A 24,012-nucleotide genomic window follows, 5' to 3' on the forward strand; every position below is an offset into this window, starting at 1 on the left:
GCAGTTTGACAATTATAAAGGACATACTTCGATAACTACCAGCTAGATAAAGAAATAGAGTAGCAGCACCCCAGGGCTGTCCCCTCTGTGATCATATTACATTGTTTCTCTTTGTAGTTTCTACTCTCATAGGTGCAGCCCTAAAAAATGTTTTGTTTTCGAACTTTCTGAATAGTTATACTGTATGTGTTCCAATAGTTATACTGTATGTCTTCTTTTACTGTACATTGTTTTTGAGAGTCATATTGATCTGCAACTCTAGTTCACTAAAATTTTCAAAAACTGCAAGGCAGTTTGAATGTTTATGAATATATTACAGTTGACTATTCTGTTGATGATTAAATTTTTTTTTTTTTAAATTTGGGATGTTAAACAGTGATGCTATGAACATTCTTAAACATTTCTGGTATACACATTCATTTCTCCAAGGCACGTACTGGAATTACTGGGTAATCAGTAAGAATATCTTTAACACTCATAGATTTTGCCAAAACATTTTCCAAAATGATTTTACTGTCTAACCAGCAATGTAATGTAAGCGCTTGCATTGTTCCACACCTTGTTGATACTTGGTATTGTCAGACTTAAATTTTTGCCAGTCTGGTAGGGATGCAACACTATCTCATTATAGTTTTGAAATGGTTGAATACCTTTGCCTATATTTACTAGCTATTTAGACTCCCTCTTTTGAGAAAAATTGATCAGGTCTTTTACTCATTCTGTGCTGTTGTTTGTCTTTTTCTTAATTGGTTTATGGGGGCATTTCCTCTTCCCCCATCATAATCTTTTAACAGTTACACATTGCAGATATCTTCTTACAGTCTGTGGCCTGCCTTTTGACTCTTACCTTTTGATGAACCAAAACTCTTTATCTTTTTTATTGAAATGTATTCAATGTATAACATTGTATAAATTTAAGATGTATGGTATGTTGATATATTTATATGTTATGATTGCCAATGTAGTGATAAATAGCACCTGTATTACATCACATAGTTGTATCTTTTTTTTTTTTTTGTATAACACATAGTTAAATCTTTTTAGTGGTTGGAGAATTTAAGATCTAGTTTCTTAGCAAATTTGTTGATTGTAATACAGTATTATCTATATTCACTATACTGTGCATTAGCTCTCTAGGACTTATTTACTACTTGTTACAAGTTTCTACCCTTAAACAGCATCACCCCTTCTCCCCCAAACTCCCACCTCTTGGTATCCACCACTTCACTCTCTTTTTACAAAAAGTTAGGCCTCTTTGGATTTCACATATAAGTGAAATCATACAGTATTTGTCTTTCTCTGTCTGACTTACCTCACTTAGCATAATGTCCTCAGAGTCCATCCATGTTACTGCAAATTATGTCCTTCTCTCTCATGGCAAAATAATATTCCATTTTGTATATATATCACATAATCTTTATCCATTCATATGCTGATGGGCACTTAGGTTGTTTCCATATCTTGGCTATTGTGAGTAATGCTGCAGTAAACATGGGCTTCAATATCCCTGTTTTCATTTCCTTTGGGTGTGTACTCCGAAGTGGCATAGCTGGATCATATGGTAGGTCTATTTTTAATTTTTTGAGGAACCTGCATATTGTTTTCTATAGTGGATGAACCAGTTTAACATGCCCACCAACGGTGCACAAGGATTTCCTTTTCTCCACATCCTTGCGAATACTTATCTCCTGTCTTCTTGATGATAGCCTTTCTGGCAGCTGCGAAGTGGTATCTTGTGGTTTTGATTTGCATTTCCTGGATAATTAGTGATGTTGAACATCTTTTCATGTACTGTTGGCCATTTGGATGTCTTCTTTGGAAAAATGTCTTTTGAGTTCCTTTGCCCATTTTTCAGTCGTATTTTTTTTTTTTTGTTACTGAGTTATAGGAGTTCTTTCTGTATTTTGGATATTAATCCCTTATCTGATATATGGTCTGCAAAAGTTTTCCCATTCTGTAGGTTGCCTTTTCATTTTGTTGATTATTTCTTTTGCTGTACAGAAGCTTTTGAGTTTTGATTTGTTGATTTTTGCTTTTGTTGCTTGTGCTTTTGGTATCAAGAAATTATTGCCAAGACCAGTGTCATAGAGCTCCTTCCCTATGTTTTCTTCTAGACCACAGCAATTAGGCCTGGGTTTTAATGAAATGCCCAGTTATTTTGTTAAGCAAAATTCTATTTGTCTTCTTGGATGCCTCTATTATATCTACCCCACACCTAAGCCTCTAACTAAAGTCCTTGTGATTATCTCCAAAATACCTTTGGGTTCATCTGTTAGGTTAGTTGAACACCTGTCTCTTCTTCCAGATTATAAACTCTCAAAAAATAGATATTGTCCTTGTCTGTCTTGGTCACACAGATTTAAGTGCCTATTAAATATTTGAATTTATATAATAAACTCCTACGAATTGGTGAAGAAAAATATTAAAAATTCCTTACTTAATGGGTAAAGGACAGTAGTTCACAAAGGGATATGAACTAAGGAAATGTTTGACCATAATATTAAGTAAACTTAAAACTTTCAATTAAATCTGAAAATTAACTCTTGACAATTATATTCTAACAGGTAATCCATCTCGAAGATCCAAGCCTGTGCTTCCTCGTGATTTAGGCAGTTCGGATAAGGGACAAGTAAATCTCTTTATATTTTTATATATTTAAGCATAGATTACTCAGGCTTAAAATTGCTTAGTTAACTGATTTAAGTTTCTAAACCATTTATAAAGGAGGTTTTTAAAAAGATTTTATTCATTTATTTAAGAGAGAGCTCTTGTGTGGGGCGAGGGACAGAGGGAGAGGGAGAGATTGAATCTCAAGCAGGCTCTGCGCTGAGCGCAGAGCCTGACGTGGGGCTCGATCTTACAACACTGAGATCATGACCTGAGCTGAAACCAAAAGTCGGACGCTTAACCGACTGACCCACCCAGGCACCCCTATAAAGGAGGGTTTTTTTTGTTTTTTTTTTTAAGATTTTATTTATTTATTTGAGAGAGAGAGAGAGAATGAGAGACAGAGAGCATGAGAGGAAGGAGGGTCAGAGGGAGAAGCAGACTCCCTGCCGAGCAGGGAGCCCGATGTGGGACTCGATCCCGGGACCCCAGGATCATGACCTGAGCCGAAGGCAGTCGCTTAACCAACTGAGCCACCCAGGCGCCCCAAGGAGATTTTTTTTTACTTAACATTGTGAATGTTTTTTATATAACACCAACTTCTAGTCATCAAATCCTATAAGAGTAGAATCTGGCATTTGGAAATAAATGTAAGTTTTAGCTGTTTGAAATGTGATTACATGTCCTTTAGGACAGATAAAAAGAACGCATCTTCTCCTTGCAGACTGCCTCACCCAGGGAGGCCCCTGAACCAGTGGACTTCCCAGATCCTGAGTGTAAAAAGGATGACAAAAAGGAGGAAAAAGAAGAAATTCAGGGAGAAATCAGTCATCCTGATGGAAAGGTTAAAAAATTTTTAAAAAATAATGAATACTATAAGAAATTAATATAGGTTAAAGTAGAGTTGGAACACTTAGATTCTAAGTTAATTGATCTTTCAGACTGTAGAGGGGGCTTAAGAACTATAGTTCCTTGGAGTGTGACCTTAGCTTGAGCATTTGGACTCCTCTAAAAATGCTTGATACACACATGCATTTAGTTGCCATTTCTAGTTTAGAGATACAGCAAATTACAAAGGAATTACACTTCCTTTGTTTAAACTCTGTTCTTCCTCTAAACATAGCTAAAAAGCCTTTGTCATCTTGGTACTTTTTAAAAGCCTCCGTTCAATGCTTTACCCTTCCTGCAGCCTTTCTGTCTATCTCACAGTTTTACTTTCGTGCTTAGGAAAGGTTTTGAGCAGGATACTGCCTGGTTGGGTGTTCCAGCTAGAAGAATGAATGAAAAGGGAAGGGACATAAATAGGTTTGTTAGCAGGGAGGGGATGAGGTAAGTTTTCCTCAGGTTTGTAGAAAATTTACTTCTCCACAAAGCCTTATTTGATTTATTTTAATTGAAATTATAAGGCCAAAGTTCACTGCTAGTCTTGAGGAATGAGGGAAGGACAAAAGAATAACAAAGGAAGAAATTGTAGACTTTTCTTGTACCAATTCTGCTTTCGTGTAACAAATCGTTGGTGGGAAAAGGTTTTCTTTAGAAGAATTCTGTGGATAAATGGTAAAGGAATGAGAAAATTTGAGTCATCACTGTGCAGTCTCTAATGAAATAAGGGATCTAGGCAGTAGTCATGAATAAGCACTGAACTCCTAGATGAGAGGTTGATGGGGCTTCATGGCAGATCTAACTGATGTGACCCAGTCGGTCTTGTGGTCATGAGGACAGTCGCATACTGCACTTCTGAATGTGTAGCCATAAGCAGCTCTCAGCAGTTCGTAGAAAGTATTCTTGTTAGAGTAATTCAACCAGACTTTATTCACACCTCTAGGTGTAACTACTAGTTTTTCCCAGGAAGTAAAGGGGGTACGAGAACATGTTAAATGACACCATGATTGGAAAGCAGTCAACCAAATCCAGAATGTGGGAAATTTTACATGTTCAGTGACCTAGTTCTTTCAATAAGTAATCATCACTAAAAAGGGGGCAGGGAGGTGAATGTTAAAGGTTGAGATTTAAGGGACATGTCATCAAGTGTTGTGTGGACCTTGTTTTGATCCTGATTCAAATAAACTGTAAAAAGTCCATTTTGTGAATTCAGGGGAAACAACATAGAGGGTTACAATATGATGAAGGAATTACAGTTTGTTAGGGGCAGTAATGATTTGGTTATGTTAAAACCTATCCTTAAATCAATTGAAGTGTTTTACATATGAAGTGATACCTGCAGTTTACTTTAAAAAAAACTCAGTAAAAAAGAAATTGAAGATGACACAAACAAATACAAAGATACTCCATGCTCATGGATTGGAAGAATTAATATTGTTACAATGTCCACACTACCCAAAGCTATCTACAGATTCAGTGCAATCTCTATCAAAATGGCAACAGCATTTTTCACAAAACTAGAATAATACTAAAATTTGTATGGGAATCACAAAAGACCATGAATACCGAAAGCAATTACGAAAGAAATAATCCCAGACTTCGAGTTATATTACAAAGCTGTAATAATAGAACAGTATGGTACTGACACAAAAATAGACACATAGATCAATGGGACAGAATAGAGAGCCCATGCTTTTTTTTTTTTTTTTTAAAGAGGACGGGTTTTTTGTTGTTGTTGTTTTATTTTAAAGATTTTATTTATTTATTTGACACACAGAGAGAGACAGAGAGGGCAAGCACAAGCAGGGCGAGCAGCAGAGGAAGAGGGAGAAGCAGACTCCCCACCAAGCAGGGAGCCCGATGTGGGGCTCAATCCCAGGATCCTGGGATCATGACCTGAGCTGAAGGCAGATGCTTAACCACCTGAGCCATCCAGGCGCCCCTAAATCCATGCTCTTATGGTCAATTAATCTATGACAAAGGAGGCAAGAATATACAATGGGAAAAAGACAGTCTCTTCAATAAATGGTATTAGAAAAACTGGACAGCTACCTGCAAAAGAATGAAACTGAACCACTTTCTTATACTATACACAAAAACAAACTCAAAATGGATTGAAGACCTAAATGTGAGACCTGAAACTATAAAAATATAAAAGAGCACAGGCAGTAACCTCTTTGACATCAGCTATAGCAACATTTTTCAAGATAGGTCTTCTAAGACAAGAGAAACAAAAGCAAAACTACTGGGACTACACCAAAATAAAAAGCTTTTGTGCATAGCGAAGGAAGCCATCAATAAAACAAAAAGGCAGCTTACTGAATGGGAGAAGATCTTTGCAAATGACATCTCTGATAAGGTGTTAGTATCCAAAATATATGAAGAACTTAAACGACTCAACACCCAAAAAACAATCCAATTAAGAAATGGGCAGAGGACTCCAACAGACATTTTTCCAAAGAAGACCTACAGATGACCAACAGACACATGAAAAGATGCTCAACATCACTAATCAGGAAAATGCAAATCAAAGCCACAGTGAGCTATCACGTCACACCTGTCAGAATGGCTAAAATAAAAAAGACAAGAAATAACAAGTGTTAGTGAGAATGTGGGGGAAAAGGAACACTGTACACTGTTGGTGGGAATGCAAACTGGTGCAGCCACACTGGAAAAACAGTATGGAGGTTCCTCAAAAAGTTAAAATAGAAATACCATGATTTGATAATTCTACTAGTGGGTATTTACCCAAAGGAAACAAAAACACTAATTCAGAAAGATGTATGTGCCCTTATGTTGGTTGCAACATTATTTACAATAGTCAAGGTATGGAAGCAACCTAAGTGTACACTGATAGACAAAGCGGTAAGGAAGATGTGTGTACACACACACACTGGGGGAATATTACACAGCCATAAAAAGGGATGAGATCTTGCCATTTGTTACAACATGGATATACTTAGATGGTGGTATGCTAACGGAAGTAAGTCAGACTAAGTACCATATGATTTCACGTGGAATCTCAAAAAATCAAATGAATAAACCAAAAGCAGAATCAGACCTATAAATACAGAGAGCAAACTAATGGTTGCCATGGGGGGAGGTGGGGGTATGGACAAAATGGGTCAAGGGGAGTGGGAGATACAGGTTTCTAGTTATGGAATAAGTCATGGGGATCAAAGGTGCAGCATAGGGAATATGGTCAATGATACCATAATAGCATTTTCTGGTGACAGATGGTAGCTACACTTGTGGTGAGCACAGCATAACATATAGACTTGTAAAATCACTGTTGTACACCTGAAACAAATATTGTGTGTCAACTTAATAAAAAGAAAACTCAGCAAAAAATGAGTTTGTTTTGGGGGAATAGGTGACATAAGAATGGTGATGTGTTGATACTTGGAGACAATATTTTTGAGACAATGTTTTTGCCTTTAATTATGAAAGATTTCAAAGGTAATTTGGAGGAGAATTAGGGATATTTTTGTCATGTGGTATCAGGAGGAAATCTCTCCTATTGATCATCTTGTTTCTCTTTTTTTGTAGATAGAAAAGGTTTATAAGAATGGGTGCCATGTTATATTGTTTCCAAATGGAACTCGGAAAGAAGTGAGTGCAGATGGGAAGATTGTCACCGTCACTTTCTTTAATGGTGATGTGAAGCAGGTCATGCCAGATGAGAGAGTGGTAAGTTTCCCTAGCATTGTTTTTCTCCATGGCTTAAACATCTCTAGAGAAAACACATAACTGACTTTGTGTCTTTACAGATCTACTACTATGCATCTGCCCAGACTACTCACACTACTTATCCAGAAGGATTAGAAATCTTACATTTCTCAAGTGGACAAATAGGTAAAAACTTGCTCTGCCCTCTCCTAATTTAATACTTTCCTTTCTTTAAAAATAAAATACTTACTACTACCTTTTTTAAACAGAGAAACATTTCCCAGATGGGAGAAAAGAAATCACATTTCCTGACCAGACAATCAAAAACCTATTTCCTGATGGACAAGAAGAAAGCATTTTTCCAGATGGTACAATTGTAAGAGTACAAAGGTATGTTATATGTTAAATTTGCTTCTAGATTTGCCTATTTTCAACTTGTATTTCCAAGTGAATTTTTAAAATCTTAAAATATTTATATAAGTCATTCAGAATTTCAGTAAGTTTAGTAGTGAGTACAGATACACACTTTGAGAGCAGGTGAAAAGAGTTCAGCATTTTGGAGTTCAGAACTTAGAGACATATAGGTTCTAATACATAGTCTGTAGCCTAGAAACCTAAAGGGAGTCTCTACAGTACTTCACAAAAAGGGAATGGCAAGTATTTGTACAGAAATAAATTTGGTGGGGCGCCTCGGTGGCTCAGTCAGTTAAGCGTCTGCCTTTGGCTCAGTTCATGATGCCAGGGTCCCTGGGATGGAGCCCTGCGTCAGGCTCCCTGCTCAGCGTGGAGCCTGCTTCTCCCTCTCCCTCTGCCCCTTCCCACTGCTCATGCTCTCTCTATTGCTCTCTCTCTCAAATAAATAAAATCTTAAAAAAAAAAATTTGGTGAAATTTGAAAACAGTGAATAAGACACAAAGAAGGAAAGCCGCCCTATCAGTTTTTAAAGAACAATGACGAACAATGATGGCAATATCTGAATTAGACTGTGTCTCTTCTCTTATATTTTGATTTGTTGGATCTCCCTGTCCCTTCCTGATTAGTATTTTATTCCTCTGGCCTCCCTCACTCATTTCTTTAAAATAGCAACTTCTTTATCCTTCTGAGTGTTATATTTCTTGAAGTTAGAGACTTCTTCTTAGTGACTTCTTCAATCCACAATACAGAGCTTCTTGTAGTCACCATTTTAATTAAAACCATGAAAGTTTGTCAGGTCCACTGTCCTACTTAGTTTGCACCCTCCTCTCCTAGGTGTGCATGCATTTAACTAACTTGAGTTGTGTTAGAAAGTTAGCAAAAAAAAAAAAAAGTGGTAAAAATACTGATTCAAATAATGCAGGAACTTGTTATAGTCATGGTAGTATTTTCCCTTAACATGGTTTGAAACTTTTCTCTGGTGCTCAAAAAATAAATACCAATCTCTCCTAAAACTTGAGGAAAATCTTTTTTTTTTTTTTTTTTTGAGGAAAATCTTATATGTACATTATACTTTGAGCAATTTCAGAAAATTTTCCATCTTTTTTTAACTCTTATGTTTGAAATTTTTTTATAATAAAAAGTAGAGAAAATGATATGAAAAACTCCATGTACCCATCTGTCCATCTTCAACAAGTATTAACTAATGGCTAGTCTTTTTTCATCTACATTCAAGCAAATCCCAGATATCAGATCATTCAGAATTATTTTGGCATTTTTTATTTATAGCGGTGATTCTTCAACTTAACTGTGCATTAAAACCACCTGGAAGGGGCATCTGGGTGGCTCAGTCATTGGGCGTCTGCCTTTGGCTCAGGTCATGATCCCAGGGTCCCGGGATCGAGCCCCGTATCGGGCTCCCTGCTTGGTAGGGAGCCTCCTTCTCCCTCTCCCACTCTCCCTGCTAGTGTTCCTGCCCTTGCTCTCTCTGTCAAATAAATAAATAAAATCTTTAAAAACAAAACAAAACAAAACCACCTGGAAGAATTGTTCATTTGGAGATTGCCGGACCCCACGCCAATAATTTGCATTTCTAATAATGTCTTGGGAGATGCTGTCATCCCTGGTCCTGGGGCTGCACTTGATAAAACAGTGGCTCTCAAAATGGCTTTTAGTTCTAACACTTATGTGGCACAAAGCCATTACATTCACATAAAATTTGAGAAATAACCAAAATAGAAAAAAACCCCACTGTGTTGAGAAGTGGTGATTCACAGTCTATAGCCTAGCTCTGTGTTTCTAACGGCACATTATAGATAGATGTAGGGGTTCAGTTTGAATGTCCTGCACACACATCAAGCAGTCCACTTGGGATTAACAGCTTCTTTGTTCCACTGCTTCAGAATAGGTCTGAAGTCTGATTTATGGCCCTTCCCAGGGATATAAACCTCTTCTCCAACCTGATAAAGAGCAAGCACTCAGACTGCTTAAAACATAGTGAAAAGAATAAAGGTCAAAACTGAAAGCCATATATTTTTTTTAAAGACTTTATTTGAGAGAGTGAGAGAAAGAGAGTGAGCGCACACGCACAAGTGGGGAGCGGCAGGCAGAGGGAGAAGCAGGCTCCCCACTGAGCAAGGAGCCCAGTGTGGGACTTGATCCCAGGACCCTGGCATCATGACCTGAGCTGAAGGCAGCCGCTTAACCGACTGAGTCACCCAGGCGCCCCTGAAAGCCATATTTTAATACAATGCCCAATTTTTCTTAGAGGCGGAATACATGTGAAGTTAAAAAACCTAAGTATTTTGTAGTGAAAAAATTTATTAAAAACTTTTCATGGGCACATTTAAGTGCTAATCTGATCAGTGGAGCTATCAGCCTGAAGCAGAAACAGCGTGGAAAGAATTTGCAAAGAAGGTATTGTGCAAGGAGAGGACCAATGGAGGTTCTAGGAGAGGAAAGAACTGCCAGACAAAAGGCCATTTTTAGATCATTTTCCTGTTATATAATATTTTAAAGAAATTAAATTTTATTTACAGAGATGGCAACAAAATCATAGAGTTTAATAATGGCCAAAGAGAACTACACACTGCCCAGTTCAAGAGACGGGAATATCCAGATGGCACTGTTAAAACTGTATATACAAATGGTCATCAAGAAACAAAATACACATCCGGTCGAATAAGGGTTAAAGACAAGGATGGTAATGTTCTAATGGATACAAAATTGTAATGATCCTGTGCATGACTAATCATGAAATAACACTAACTTGATTTTCTTGTTAAAAAATGTACATTTCTTGTGGTTTCTGTGGTTTAATTTATACATACTGTGTGTGTTGTGTATATATATAAATGGAAAAGATTGTTTGGATTGTAAAATAAAATGCCATAGCTTTTTATATTCTTTGAAATGTACAAGAACAGCTTTCATTTTTAGTTCACCTTTCTAGAGTTAAATGCATGACTAAGGAAAGCATTATTTGTTATAAACTGTATAGACTGCAAAAATAATGAGGCACTTTTATTGAAGATGGTTATAAAAAGTACAAGAAATACAATAGCACAGATTTGCCACGAGCACGTCTGAGTGTGAGTACAGATAATCATAGTGAGGAGAAAACATTTACTGTGATGGTATATAGTAACTGGTTAAAATGGGAGACTTGAGAATGGAAGGGGTGGGAAAAATAACTAGAGCTGGTATTAACTGATCAACTACAGGTACCTTGACGTTATAACCTATAAAACTGTAGGCTGACAGAAGCAAGATGTCCTTGAAGGAAGGGCAAGTCATCTACATATCAATTTACATAATAATTACATAAGTATAGTCACATAAGTGCAATATACAGTAATATTGGCAATGATTCCCATTTTTTTTTTAATGATTCCCATTTTTAAAAACAGCTAAATGTATCAATTCTAGGCGATTTAAGAACTGAATATGAAAGAAGTTGCAAACTTCTCAAATTAGGAGTTATATATATTACTTCAGGATAGAGAAAGATTTTTAAATGAGACACAGTGCAAACTAAAAAAGGTGACAAATGAATGGAAAGTGTGTCCAAAGATACCACAAAAAAGGAGAAAAGATGAGTCACAGATTAGAAGATATATATACCTGACAAAGGATTAATATCCAGAATATATAAAGAATTCCTACAAATCAATTAAGATAATTACAAACAACTCAATAGAAAAATGGACAAAGGATATGAACAAGCGAACAAGTGACTATTAAACCAGTGAATACATATTGAAATAATGATACTTTTTTATACTAGTATCAGTACAGGCTAATAACAGTCTGGCCACACCACACATTGCCAAGGAACTCAGACTACCGATGGTAGTAAATTGAGTAAATCCACTTTTTGGAAAGCAGTTACCTAATGACCTAGGAAGTTCCACTACTAAGTATGTATACTAGAAAACCTGTAACATGTACGCAAGGGGTACTACAGAAGAATATTTGTAATTGAGAAAAAACGTAACAACCTCAATATCAACAGAATTATGTGCGGAGATGGGTAGAAGAGTGAGAGTGAATAAAATAGAGCTCTGCATACCAACATGGATAAACAGCACAAATAGTAAATTAAAGGTGCAGTAGCACACTCATTAAAAAAATATACACAGCAGTAGTATATCTTGCTTTATGGATGCATTCATATGCAGTAAAATAAGAATGTAAGAATAATAAACACCAAGTTGACAACAATGTTCACCTCTGCAGGGAAGAGAATGGGGAAGGGCGCTACAGGAGTATTCAACTGTACTGAGAGGTCTGTCTTCTGAAACTTAATATACATTCGTAATAAAATGAACTACATTTGTTTCACGTGCCTAAAATACTTGATTTTGAAATTATTGTAAAATAAAACCAGAAAATATTTGAAAGCAAGTATTTATTAATTTTTCCAAACAGTTTCCAGTTTAACATGTAAGGGGAAAAAAAAGGCCAGCACTACTGCAGCAGAACAAGTCAAGAAAAATAAGCCTGAAATGGCTATCACATAACAAGACTTTCTTCTGGGCTGCTATATAGAGGCTCCGCACTGTATAACTGAAAAACAAAATGCATGTTATTTAAAACCTTTGCTTAATTAAATGTTCAAGCTAGTTACTGAATCACTTGTTACATTTACGTGGATGAATAAACAGCTGGTTACCTAAGTACTTCAATAGCTTTGTTATTAGGTCATGGATTGTTCAGTAGTGTTCTGTGCCTACTATATCCTTATGTGCTTAAATTACTTATAGTGCCCACTTCCTTCTGCTCTTCTGCCCATCCCCAACAACTCTCTGGTACTATGATAGTCATTCCAAGCATTCTTACAGATGCAGATCCTCTTTGATTCTGTATTCAATAGGTGAAAAGGGCCTACGAAGTCTAGAAGAGAGATTCTTGCTGAGCTTTGTTGTCATTCTTTGAGAAATCAAGGAAAGTCTGAAGGTGTTTTATGGGCAATTTAGCATTAATCTCCACTATATCAGTCACATGCCTTATGCTGATTATAAGGGAGAACAAGAAGTCATGATACTTAACATCATTCGTCTCGGTCTGCCAGCCCCATTTCTACTAATGACATATGAACTGGATACTGTTCATCTTCATATAATGTCACTATTTGTTCTGGTGCCTGAGCCTAAAATTAAAAGATAGTTGTCAAGAAATACAGTAATGTCTTTGCTGGTTTCTCCCTCCTTTATCTGGCCTATATCACATAGGAAGGAAAATGCATTCTCCAAATTTATGAATAATTTGTATTTTAAAAAGATCTTTGTGATGGTTTCCTATTAAATCCCATTCTTTCCAATCTTATATTTAAAATAACTTCAATCCAAAGTTTTCCTAGATTAAGCCAATGGCTTTAATACTACCATCCCTGTTAAAATTCATTTATATTCTACCTATAAGGCATTATACTTTTACGCATAAACTGACCAAATTTTGAATGTTATTCATAGAGATGAATAAATAATGTCTGTAAGAATACTTACTAGCCCTGTCTGTATTTTCACTGGCTTGAGAGAATCCGTACATAAGCTATTTACACTACTCTGCACACACAAAAGCATATGTACAGAGGTTTTCAAAAAGCACTTTCTAGTAACAGCACTGTTTCATTAAGAACTCATTCTTGTTAGAGCCAGTACATCCTGGATCCCAAAATCAGGGTAGGTTGGGCTGAAACAACAGTGCTGAGGCCTAGGGTGAATTAGAGTATATTTCCATTCAAAGGAGTTGATCTACCACTTTGGCTGACTGCCATTTTGGAAAAGAGACCTAGGATTCCTGGAATTTAAAATATTTAATCAGAAGTCAAGGGGCGCTGGGTGGCTCAGTCGTTAAGCGTCTGCCTTCAGCTCAGGTCATGATCCGAGGGTCCTGGGATCGAGCCCCGCATTGGGCTCCCTGCTCCGCGGGAAGCCTGCTTCTCCCTCTCCCACTCCCCCTGCTTGTGTTCCCTCTCTCGCTGTGTCTCTCTGTGTCAAATCAATAAAATCTTAAAAAAAAAATACTTAATCAGAAGTCAAATACAGACTTTTTGGGGGTAAATTTTTCCAATTTTAAAACAGGTTCAGGCCAGATTCTGCCTATGGGCTACCCCTTTGTGACATGCTAAACCTCTAAAGAAAGCATATTTATATTAAACACGATCTGAACTTTCTCATTTGAACATTTATTTTTTTTAAATAAATGTGTTATATGTGTGATATAGGTGTGTGTGTGTGTTGTTGATTGTGTGGTGTGTCTGTGGTATGTTTGGTGTGTGTGTTGTATGTAGTGTGTATGTGGTATGTGGGTATGTGTGTGCAGTATGTGTTATTTTTTTTTTTAATGATTTATCTATGAGGGAGAGAGAGCATGTGTGCGTGAGCAGGGGGAGGGGGAGAAGGAGAGAGAACCTCAAGTAGACTCCCTGCTGAGTGCAGAGCCCCACACAGGGCTTGATCCCACGGCCTGCGCCAAAATCACAAGTTGGGCATTTAACTGAGCCACCCAGGCGCTCTGTGTGTGTATTCTATATGTGTTACGCATTTTGTCTTTTTCTGTGTGTTATGTGTGGTGTTGAGTGGTATATGTGTGATGTGTGTGTTGTTTTGGTGGTGTAGGTTTGTGAGGTATATGTGTGGTGTATTTGTGGTGTATGAAGGATATTTCTGTAGTGTGTGTGGTATATTTTGGTGTGTAGTTTTTCTGTGGTGGTGTGTGTGGTTTGTGTTATGTGTAGTTTGTGCTGTATGGAGAGAATGATGTTTGTGTGCTGTATGTATGTAGTGCCTGTGGTGTATGAGCAGTGTCAGTGTAGTTTTGACTGGTGAATGGTGTATTTGTGGTATATGTGTTTGTGTGTGTTTAGTGTATGTGCATTATGTGTATGGGTGAGATATATGTGTGGTGTGTCAAACGTGTGTATATATGTGGCATATAATTGTGCAGTGTAAGTGTTGTAGGTAGTGTATGAGTGGTATGCATGATGTTTATAACGTGTTTGTGTGGTATACGTATGGGGTGTGTGGTGTAAATGGTGTATTGGTGTTTGGTGTGTGTATGTTTCACATGTGTTTTGTGTGTGTGTGTGTGTGCTATCTGCCTTTGTAGTGTATGCTGGTCTGTTGTGAGTGGTATGTGTGTTCCAGTGTTGTGTGTTTGTGTTGTGTTGGTTATGTGTGGTGCCTATATGGTATATATGTGGTGTGTGAATGAAATTTCTGTAGTGTGCATTGTCTGTTTTTATATGTGTGTGGTGTTTTTGTGGTGTATGTGTGGTATGTATGTGCTAAATGTTTAGTGTGTGTGGTATATTTCGAGCGTGTGTGATAGGTGTTGTGTGTGTGCTGTATGCACACCCTGAGTGTGGTTTTTATGTGGTGTGTGGTGTGTGTAAAACATGTGCAGTATGTGTGTGTGCATGGTATGTGTGTACTGTGTGTCAGGTTATATGTGGCGAATGTGTGGTATCTGTTTTGTGTGTGGTATATGTGGGGTGTACAAGTATTGGGTGATGTGATATATGATGAATATGTGTTGTGTGCACAGTTTGTAGTAGCAATGTGATGTAGGGGTGTGTGTGAGATCTGAATGTTTTTTGAGTGATGTGTGTATGTTATATGTTTGGTGTGTGTTGAATGGTGAGTATATGGTATTTGGGTGTTTTGGCTGCAATATATTTTGTATGTTCTGTATGTGTACTGTGTGTTGTACGTTTATTATGTGCAGGGTGTGAGTGCTGTATGTGTGGTGTTTTTTGGTGGTGTGTATTTTTGAGTTGTTCGTGTGTTGGTTATGTGTGGCGTCTGTGGTTGAATATGTGGTATGTGAATGGTATTTCTGTGGTTGTGTGGGGTACGTATGGTGTGTGTGCTATATGGTGTTTGTGTGTCTTGTATTTCGTTTGTATAATTCTTGTTTGTTTTGTGTGTTTAGAGTGCGCAATGTGTCTACTGTGTGTGGTATGTGTGTGCTCTGGGTGTAGTTTTTATGGTGCGTGTGGTGTGTTCGTGGTATATGTGTAGTGTGTGTGAAAGGTTTTCGATATGTGTGTGTTACGTGTGTGTTTTGTGTGGTATATGGTATGTGTTGTATGTGTGGTATGTGGTGTATGGGTGTCTGCCATATATTTTGCGTGTTATATTCTATAAGTGTAGTGTGTGTTGTATATATTTCTGTGTGTGCTATGTGTGGAATGTGAGTGCTGTATGTGTTTATTTGAACCTTTTGATACAGGTTCTACTGCATTAAACAATTCAAAATTCTTACAATTCAATCCTTTCCATGGCTTTGACCAGAATTCCCATTCTGGCCTTTCCTACTTTTAGGATGCAGTTCAATGTCACATCCCAGACCTACCAATTCACTTATCATTTGACTGCCTACTAAGGAGGAGCTCAAATACTATACCATATCCTGATCTCTCCAGATGGAAATAGTCCTTCTTGTACCCATACTTCTTTTATAGAACATATTCTACCTCAAATTTATAAATGGTTTACAAATGTTTCATTTCCCTCACTGATTCATGAGTTCTTTGATTACAGATTACATCTTGATCATTTTCATCTTATTCATGACATCAGTGATATTTTATATCATTGTAGGGCTAATAAAAACTTGCTAAATATAAATTTAAAGCATAATTTTAACAAGCCTTAAAATTAATCTTGTATTTACAGATTTATATGCTTTAAAACTTTTTTTTTTTTTTTTTTCCATCTAGAGTTGCATAAATAGAAAGCACTTTAGAAAGTGAATCAGGGACCCTACAAATAGCCTCAATAAGATTTTGGCTAATTGAGATAGATAGTTACCATGGAAGAAGCATAAAGTTGTTTTCCTTGAAGACAGTCTATCATAGCCCACAATGCTTCCATGCTCCATTTGGGACAATATGGTATTCTTGTCTTTCCTGGATCTCTTAAGGGAGGTTTAAACCCCGCCAAGAGAACCTTTATGGCTCGGGCTGGATACCGCATAAGGTGAAGAGGAATTTGACGCAGTCTGTCACAAAAGAAATTCTTAAAATGTTCAGAATGTCACAATTAAAATTCTCTAATAGCTAAAGCTGTAAAACATAGAGGAAAAACTTAAGACATTGGATTTGGCAATGAAATAGCTGTGATATCAAAGCACAAACAACAGAAGAAAAAAATAAATTGGACCACATCAAAATGAAAAACTCTGCAAAGGACGATCAACAGTGAAAAAGCAACTTACAGAATGAGAGAAAATACATACTAAAAAGTAGACCAAGGAAGATACATAAATGGCCAACAACCACATGAAAAGGTGCTCAATATCATTAATCATCAGGGAAATGCAAATCAAAGCCACAGTGAGATACAACCTCACATCCATTAAGGTGACTACTATCAAAACACCAGAAAATACCAAGTGTTGGTGAGGATGTGGAGAGAGACTGGAACTCTTGGACACTTAGTGTACAATGGTACAGCTGCAATGGAAAACAGTTTGCTGGTTTCTTCAAATACTAAAAATAGAATGAGTATGTGATCCAGCAATTCCACTTCTCAGTATATACCCCCAAAGAACTGAAAGCAGGGTCTCGAAGAGGTATGTACACTCATGTTCATACTAGCAATTCACAATAGCTAAAAGGTGGAATCAACCCAAATATCCAAATATCCATTTATCCATGGATGAATGGATAAATAAAAGGTAGTGTATACATATGATGGAATATTATTCAGCCTTAAAAATGAAGGGAATTCTGACACATGCTACATGGTGAACCTTAAGGAAACTATGCTAAGTGAAATAAGCCAGTTACAAAAGGACAAATACTGTATGATTCCACTTATATGGGATACCTATAATAATCAAAGTCATAGGGAAAGAAAGTAGAATGGTGGTTGCCAGGGGCTGGATGAGGGGGAAATGAATGGGGAATGCTGTTTAAAGGGTACAGAGTTTCAGTTTTACAAAATGAAAAGAGTTCTGGAGGTTGGCTATATAACAGTGTGAGTATAGTTAACACTAAACTATACATTTAAAATGACTAAGATGGTAAATTTTATGATACATGCATTTTACCACAATTAAATATTACAAACAAAATAATGGAAAATAACAAGTGTTGGCAAGGATGTGGAGAAACTGGAACCCTTGTGTATTGCTGGTGGGAATGTAAAATGGTACAGACACTGCAGAAAAGTTTGGCAGTTCTTCAGAGAGTTTAATAAAATTACCATATAATTCAGCAATTCTACTTCTAGGTATACATACCAAACAACTGAAACCAGGGACTCAAACAGCTACTTGTACATTAATATTCATAGCAGCATTATTCATGATAGCCAAAGGATACAAAGGAGTGTTATTTAGTCATAAAAATAATGAAATTCTGATACATGCTATAATTGAATGTACCCTGAAAACTTTATCCTAAGTAAAATAAACCAGACACAAAAGGACAAATACTGTATGACAGTATGTATATAAGGTACCTAAAATAGGACAAATTCAAGACAGAAAGTAAAAAATGGTTACCAGGAGGTGAGGAAAAGGGAATGGAATGTTATTGCTTAGTGGGTACAGAATTTCTGTTTGGGATTAGGAAAACATCCTGAAAATGGACAGTGGCAATAGCTGCACAACATCCTGAATATACTTAATGACAATTAAATGTATACTTAAAAATGGCTAAAATGGTAAATTCTATATTTTACAATAAAAGACTTACAGATTTAAAAAAAAATCCTAATAGCTTTAAAGGTTTTTCTTTTAAAAGAAAAACCAAAAATTTTCCAATAATTATTATTTAAAAAACCTCTAAGAATTCTAATTCAACTAAGTTGACTTAAAAAAAACAACCAACCTGTTTATTGTCAGCTTTTCAGTTGATCCGTAATCAACAAATTGTACCAGGACAGCTAGAGGATTAAATTCTTTAACAGACACAATCTTTGCTCTATACCATAAGCCATCATCATATTCTGCAAGGCAAGGCATTTCTGGAAAGACAGAAAAAGTAAAAAATCACATTGCCTTGTATTTTCTTTAAAAAACAATTTTTTTAAATACTGGAAAGTACAAAGAAAATGTAATCACCATAAACCCATCATTCATATTTAAACACTCAACAGTCTGTCATATGTTAGATTCTGCTTTTTTCTGTTTATAATTTATATAGCTTGTTTTTCCTAATTCCTAAGAATTAAGCTCTGAAGAAAGGCACTTCTCCCATTCTCATAGTTCCTAGTTCTGCCCATGGCTTAGACTATCCTTCTAATATCCCCACTTGTTAGACTCCCGAAATTTCATTTCATTTAAGCCATCATCTTCTGCAAAAGATAATAAAATGGTTTCTGCTATTCATTTCAATTTTGTGCTCCTCCAATCCATTCTCTATAAAACCACCAGAATTAAATTTTATAAATTCAATTGCCCTTGTTTAAAATTCTTCAATGGCATTATAACCATCTACAATATCAAGTCCTTAGCACTGCAGTTATAGGGTTGTTCCCATTCTACTCCCAACCAACTCCTATCATATATTCTCAAGTGTTACCTAACTAGAATTACCTGAGCCTCTACTTTAGTTCATGGCTGTTCTCCATAATTAGAATGTTCACCCATGCCCTTTTTCTGATAAACATCTCTTTCAAAGATCAGCTCCAACATGATTTTTATAAAGCCCTGAGTACTTCTAGTCATTGGTTTCTCTGTGATCCAATGGTACTATGCATACACCTTTGATATGAGCTGTTATTTTCATACTGAACTTGGTTTTCATGTCCCCTCTCAGCTAGCCCACTAGTTCTTATGTGCAGAACTGTATTTATATTCCTACTATGGTACCTGGTACAAGCAATTGCTCGATAGAAAATCTGCTAATAAATGAATGCTAGGCTTGAGTAAAATTGTGGAAAAATTAGTATAGTATGTACTTCCCTTTTCTTCATACACCTTCAGATTTCAGAGTAGATGGAACACACTTCAGGCCCTTGTCTTGCCCTACTTCCATCCCTCTCTTTATGTTATCATATTCTTTTCTACATAATCTCCACTTGTGGGCAAGTGATATTTAAATACTATATGACTTTAATGTACAAAGATTTTTATTAAAGAGTTTTAAACAATTTCTTGTGTTTATAGAAAAGATTATCAATAGAACAGTAAAGAATCTCCTCTAATAGAGCTGTCTGCACAGTAAGCAATTGACTGAATCACTGTTAATGGTCTCAACTTTTACTATTTCCAGCCTTAAAAACATGGCTAAAAGTTCATCTCAAAATAGAACTAAAAAAACCAAAAACCAAAAAACCCAACCAATCTAGTTGTCATATTATTTTAACCTGCAAAACTTTTTAATAGGCATTTGCCTATGAATCAACTTGTACATAAGCATACTTAAAAATTTTTTTAAATTTTAGAATAAAAAATAAAATACCCACAGAAAAAATAAAGTACCCACAGAAAATGGAGCTATATATAGCTCCATGAATGATCACATTATGCACAGAATGTTTCTGTGACTTCCCTTGAGACAAGAAGACAATGAGGAAGGACCTGCTTCTTCTAGACTATAAATCCGAGTTTATAAAAAGAAAAAATCATGAATTTATTCTTTCACTCATTCAGCAAATGTTTATGAGCACCTAACTTGTGCAAGGTGCCCTTCTAACTGCTGGTGACACAGCAGTACAAAGAGTCCCTGCTCACAGTGCTATTTAAAAAAGGAATAGAAGGCATGGAGAAAAATGGGGTAGGGGAGAGTGGCAGGCTTTATACTTTATATGGGGAGGACAGGGAAGACCTGCAATATGGGGACGGTTGAGCAGAGATCTAAATTGCTGTACAGTTCGGGGGAAGAACATTCCAAGCAGAGGAAATAACAAGTGCTGTTTATCAGCCAAACATGAGCCATAAGTGATTACAATCTCATTGAGTAAAATCAGGTAAGACTTCAGGCTGATGCTTTCCTTTGCTTTAGCATATCCTCTGATATGTACAAAATGCTATGAATAAAAATATACCTCTATATATCACATATTAATAAAAATGTATAGACACCATTCATGCTTTTCAGAAACTGTCAACACCAGTAAAGAGATGCATTTTCTTCATAGAAGAATCACATATATTTACTAAATATGGGTAGGAATGGATTAGAAGAAAAAAAGCATGACTTGACCTATCTTGATAGGATAAAATCTGAGCTCCCCTGCCCTACTTCAAAATTATCAGTGTAGGTGGTTTGTAATTAAAATTACTGCCATTTAGGTCTGAATGACAACTCTAACAATTTGAGCTAATAGCAAAACCTCAAGCTTAGAAAAGTCATCTTTATTCAATTTTCCAATGCAGCCTGAGTTTTAGAAAATGGAAGTGACCCAAGGCAGTTACTTCCCTTCTCTTACTTCACTCATCTAGAAAATGAGAAAGATTATCTATTGAGTGTCTTGAGGAATCAGAGAGATCATGCATATAAAGTATATAAAAATATCATATGATTTCACTCATATGTGGAATTTAAGAAACAAAACAGATGAACATAGGGGAAGGGAAGGAAAAATTAAGATGAAAATAGAGGGAGACAAACCATAAGGAAACTCATAACTCTAGGAAATAAACTGAGGATTGCTGGAAGGGAGGCAGGTGGGGGGATGGGGTAACTGGGTGATGGACATTAAGGAGGGCACTTGATGTAATGAGCACTGGGTGTTAGATGCAACTGATGAATCATGAATTCTATCTCTGAAACTAATAATACATTATGTGTTAATTAAATTGAATTTAAGTAAAAAATTAAAAAAATATATCAGTTAATGTTAGAAATAGCTGAACCTCAAAAGCCCTTAAAACAAGTTTATTAATTCCATTTTACTCAGAAAATTTAGTATACCTGTTCTAAAATCCGTCAGAAGAGGAAATGTCTCCACATTCTTATTAAACCTCCGTAGTGCTTCATTAAGGCTCTCAGACTCAGATTCCCAGCTGATTCCACTGTCATCTGTATCACTATGCTGGTTAAACAGATTACAACTTTCTACAGAATCAAGGCAAATATATACCTAAGTGGGGGGAAGGGAAGGAAAAAACTTTCAAATTCTGTACAAAATTATTGTAGTAGTTGGTAGCCTCTAACAATGGCCCCGATGTTCCCTTGTACAGTTTCCCTCCCACAGGATTCCAGAGTTGATCTTTGTGACCAAAAGAACATGACATAAGTGATATATGACTGCTGAGATCAGATCATCAAAGACATGTGGCCTCTGTTTTGGTGGTAAGCTCTTTCCACAACTGTTCTCTCTCAGGGAAGCATGCACCCATGTTCTTAGTAGGACAGTGGGGAGGCCCACAGGGCCAAGAACTGAGCCTTCCAGGTAACATCGATGAGAGTCTTTTTGGAAGTGGGTCCTGCAGTGACCCCCCTCCACCCCTAATATCTTGACTGAGCCTAGCAATGAGAGATCCTCCTGGATTTCTGACTCTCATGTGTGTTTTGTTTTAAGCTGCTAAGTTTGGGGTAATTTGTTATGCATCAATAAATAACTAATATGAAAAGAAATCATTATAAAAACCAACACAGTTATACACTACTATTTTCTTTAATGGAACTATAGAGCAAATTCTTCCCTTGTCTGTGAAGAATGGTTTACTATGTAAAATAGCTAAAGGAACTGCCTGTGCTACTTAATGTGTCACTTCCTTCCTTCCTTGTTAGGCAAGGACATATAATTGAACTTTCTTTAGGACACTTATTTATCCAATCAATACTTATTAAGTGTGTACTATATATTAGGCAGGATTCTAGATCCTGGGGACACATCTGTGGCCTAAAGGGGCAAAAATCCCAGTCTTCAAGGAGTTACATTCTAATAGGGAGAAGCAAACAAACATAGTAAGAAAGTGACATAATGTGTTAGAAGGTGATAAATGGCATGGAAAAGCAGAGCAGAAAAAAGAGCATCTAGAGTTCAGTGTAGGAAAAGGACAAGGAAATGAGATGTTTAAAGTTTCAAAGGTGGAAATAGTTCTGCCTTAAAAATCTAAATGTTGAGGGGGGAGAAGCAAGATGGCGGAGGAGTAGGAGACCTGGATTTCCTCTGGTCCCAGGAATTCAACTGGATAGGGATCAAACCATTCTGAACACCTACGAACTCAACAGGAGATCAAAGAAAAGAATAGCAACAACTCTCTGAACAGAAAAGCAACCACATTCTGGAAGGTAGGACGTGTGGAGAAGTGAATCTGAGGCGATATTTGGGAGGATAGATGGCGGGGCAGGGGGCCTCCGTCAGCGGCTACCGGCAAGTGATAGAGCCCGGAGCATAAAATCGGAACTTTTAGAAGTTGGCTCCGATGAGGGACGTCGCTCCAGTGGCTAAGCGGGGGGTGGAACCCTCGCTGGGACAGTGTGGTCTCAGGACCCTCGGGGTCACAGAAAGACCGGGGGTGCCTGAGTGCGGCAGAGCTCCCAGGTATCGGAGCGGGGAAGCCGGCTGCAGAGACGGAGCCGAGAAGCGGGCTCTCAGCTCGGAGTTGCCATAAACCGTGATCCGCGGCACAGTTGGGCCACTGCTCCTCTGGCAGGGACCCACCAAGCAGCAGATCCAGGGAGACTCCCCTTCTTCCCCTGGGAGGAGCGGCGCGGGAGCGCGCTGCAAGGATCTGCTGGGTTTGGAGACTCCACACAGGGTCGGGTGCCAGAGATAGAAACGCTCGGTCACAGGCCGGGTGAGCACGGAGTGCGGCCAGAGACCTGGGAGACGGGAGCGATTGACTGCTTTTCTCTGGGGGCTCACTGAGGAGCGGGGCCCTGAGTTATCGGCTCCTCCGGGGCGGAGACTGGGAGGCTGCCATTTTCACTCTCGTCCTCCAAAGCTGCACGGAAAGCTTGCAGGGAACAAAAGCTCCTGAGAGCAAACCCAAGCAGATTACTTAGCCCAGACCAGCAAGGGCGGGGCAATTCCGCCTCCAGCAAAGACTTTTGGGAACCACCGCAACAGGCCCCTCCCCCAGAAGATCAGCAAGGACAGCCAGCCAAGACCAAGTTTCCCGATCAATGAGAATGGCAGAACTCCAGCGCTAGGGGAATACTGCACATAGAATTCATGGCTTTTTCCCCATGATTCTTTAGTCTTTGAAAATTAATTTTTTTTAACTTTTTTTGAAAATTTTTTTCCCTTTTTCAACCAACATCTTATCAATCCCTTTTTTAAAAAATCTTTTTTATTTTTCATTTTTAGAGTCATATTCTATCCCTTCATAGTAGTTACCCTTATTTTTGGTGTATGTATATATATATATATAAGTTGTTTTCTCCTTAAAATTTTGGGATATAGTTTCTTCTAACAGATCAAAATATACTCTAAATCTCTAGTGTATGGCTTTGTTCTAGTCTCCTGCCTGATCACATTCTTTTTTTTTAAAATCCTCTTTCTTTTTTCACCCAACTTATCAATTCCT

The 24,012-nt window shown here is 37.3% G+C and overlaps 2 protein-coding genes across 10 annotated transcripts in view; one reads left to right on the forward strand and one right to left on the reverse strand.

The window, feature by feature from the left end:
* The window catches only part of CENPJ (centromere protein J), a 50,168-nt gene extending 37,920 nt beyond the window's left edge, over positions 1-12,248 (forward strand). For 3 of the 8 annotated variants that reach the window (XM_045869117.3, XM_064586331.1, XM_064586329.1), the window contains 6 exons: positions 2,565-2,629; positions 3,332-3,451; positions 7,039-7,179; positions 7,260-7,344; positions 7,428-7,548; positions 10,110-12,248. In XM_045869117.3, the coding sequence (XP_045725073.1) occupies positions 2,565-2,629; positions 3,332-3,451; positions 7,039-7,179; positions 7,260-7,344; positions 7,428-7,548; positions 10,110-10,302 (725 nt within the window). In that variant the 3' untranslated portion in view covers positions 10,303-12,248. Of the gene's footprint in view, positions 1-2,564; positions 2,630-3,331; positions 3,452-7,038; positions 7,180-7,259; positions 7,345-7,427; positions 7,549-10,109 lie in introns of those variants that run through there. The other 5 variants (XM_064586330.1, XM_064586334.1, XM_064586333.1 and 2 more) reach the window with 5 other exon arrangements.
* Positions 12,249-12,622: 374 nt separating this feature from the next.
* The window catches only part of RNF17 (ring finger protein 17), a 154,422-nt gene continuing 143,032 nt past the window's right edge, over positions 12,623-24,012 (reverse strand). For both annotated transcript variants that reach the window (XM_045869116.2, XM_045869115.2), the window contains exons 32-35: positions 21,446-21,614; positions 18,416-18,551; positions 16,389-16,578; positions 12,623-12,721 (exon numbers count right to left, since the gene is read on the reverse strand). In XM_045869116.2, the coding sequence (XP_045725072.1) occupies positions 12,623-12,721; positions 16,389-16,578; positions 18,416-18,551; positions 21,446-21,614 (594 nt within the window). The remainder of the gene's footprint in view (positions 12,722-16,388; positions 16,579-18,415; positions 18,552-21,445; positions 21,615-24,012) is intronic.

The sequence above is a fragment of the Mirounga angustirostris genome, unplaced genomic scaffold (assembly GCF_029215605.1).
Source record: "Mirounga angustirostris isolate CCGP_5_RB_7025 unplaced genomic scaffold, mMirAng1.0.hap1 SCAF_3, whole genome shotgun sequence".
Taxonomy (NCBI): Eukaryota; Metazoa; Chordata; class Mammalia; order Carnivora; family Phocidae; genus Mirounga; species Mirounga angustirostris.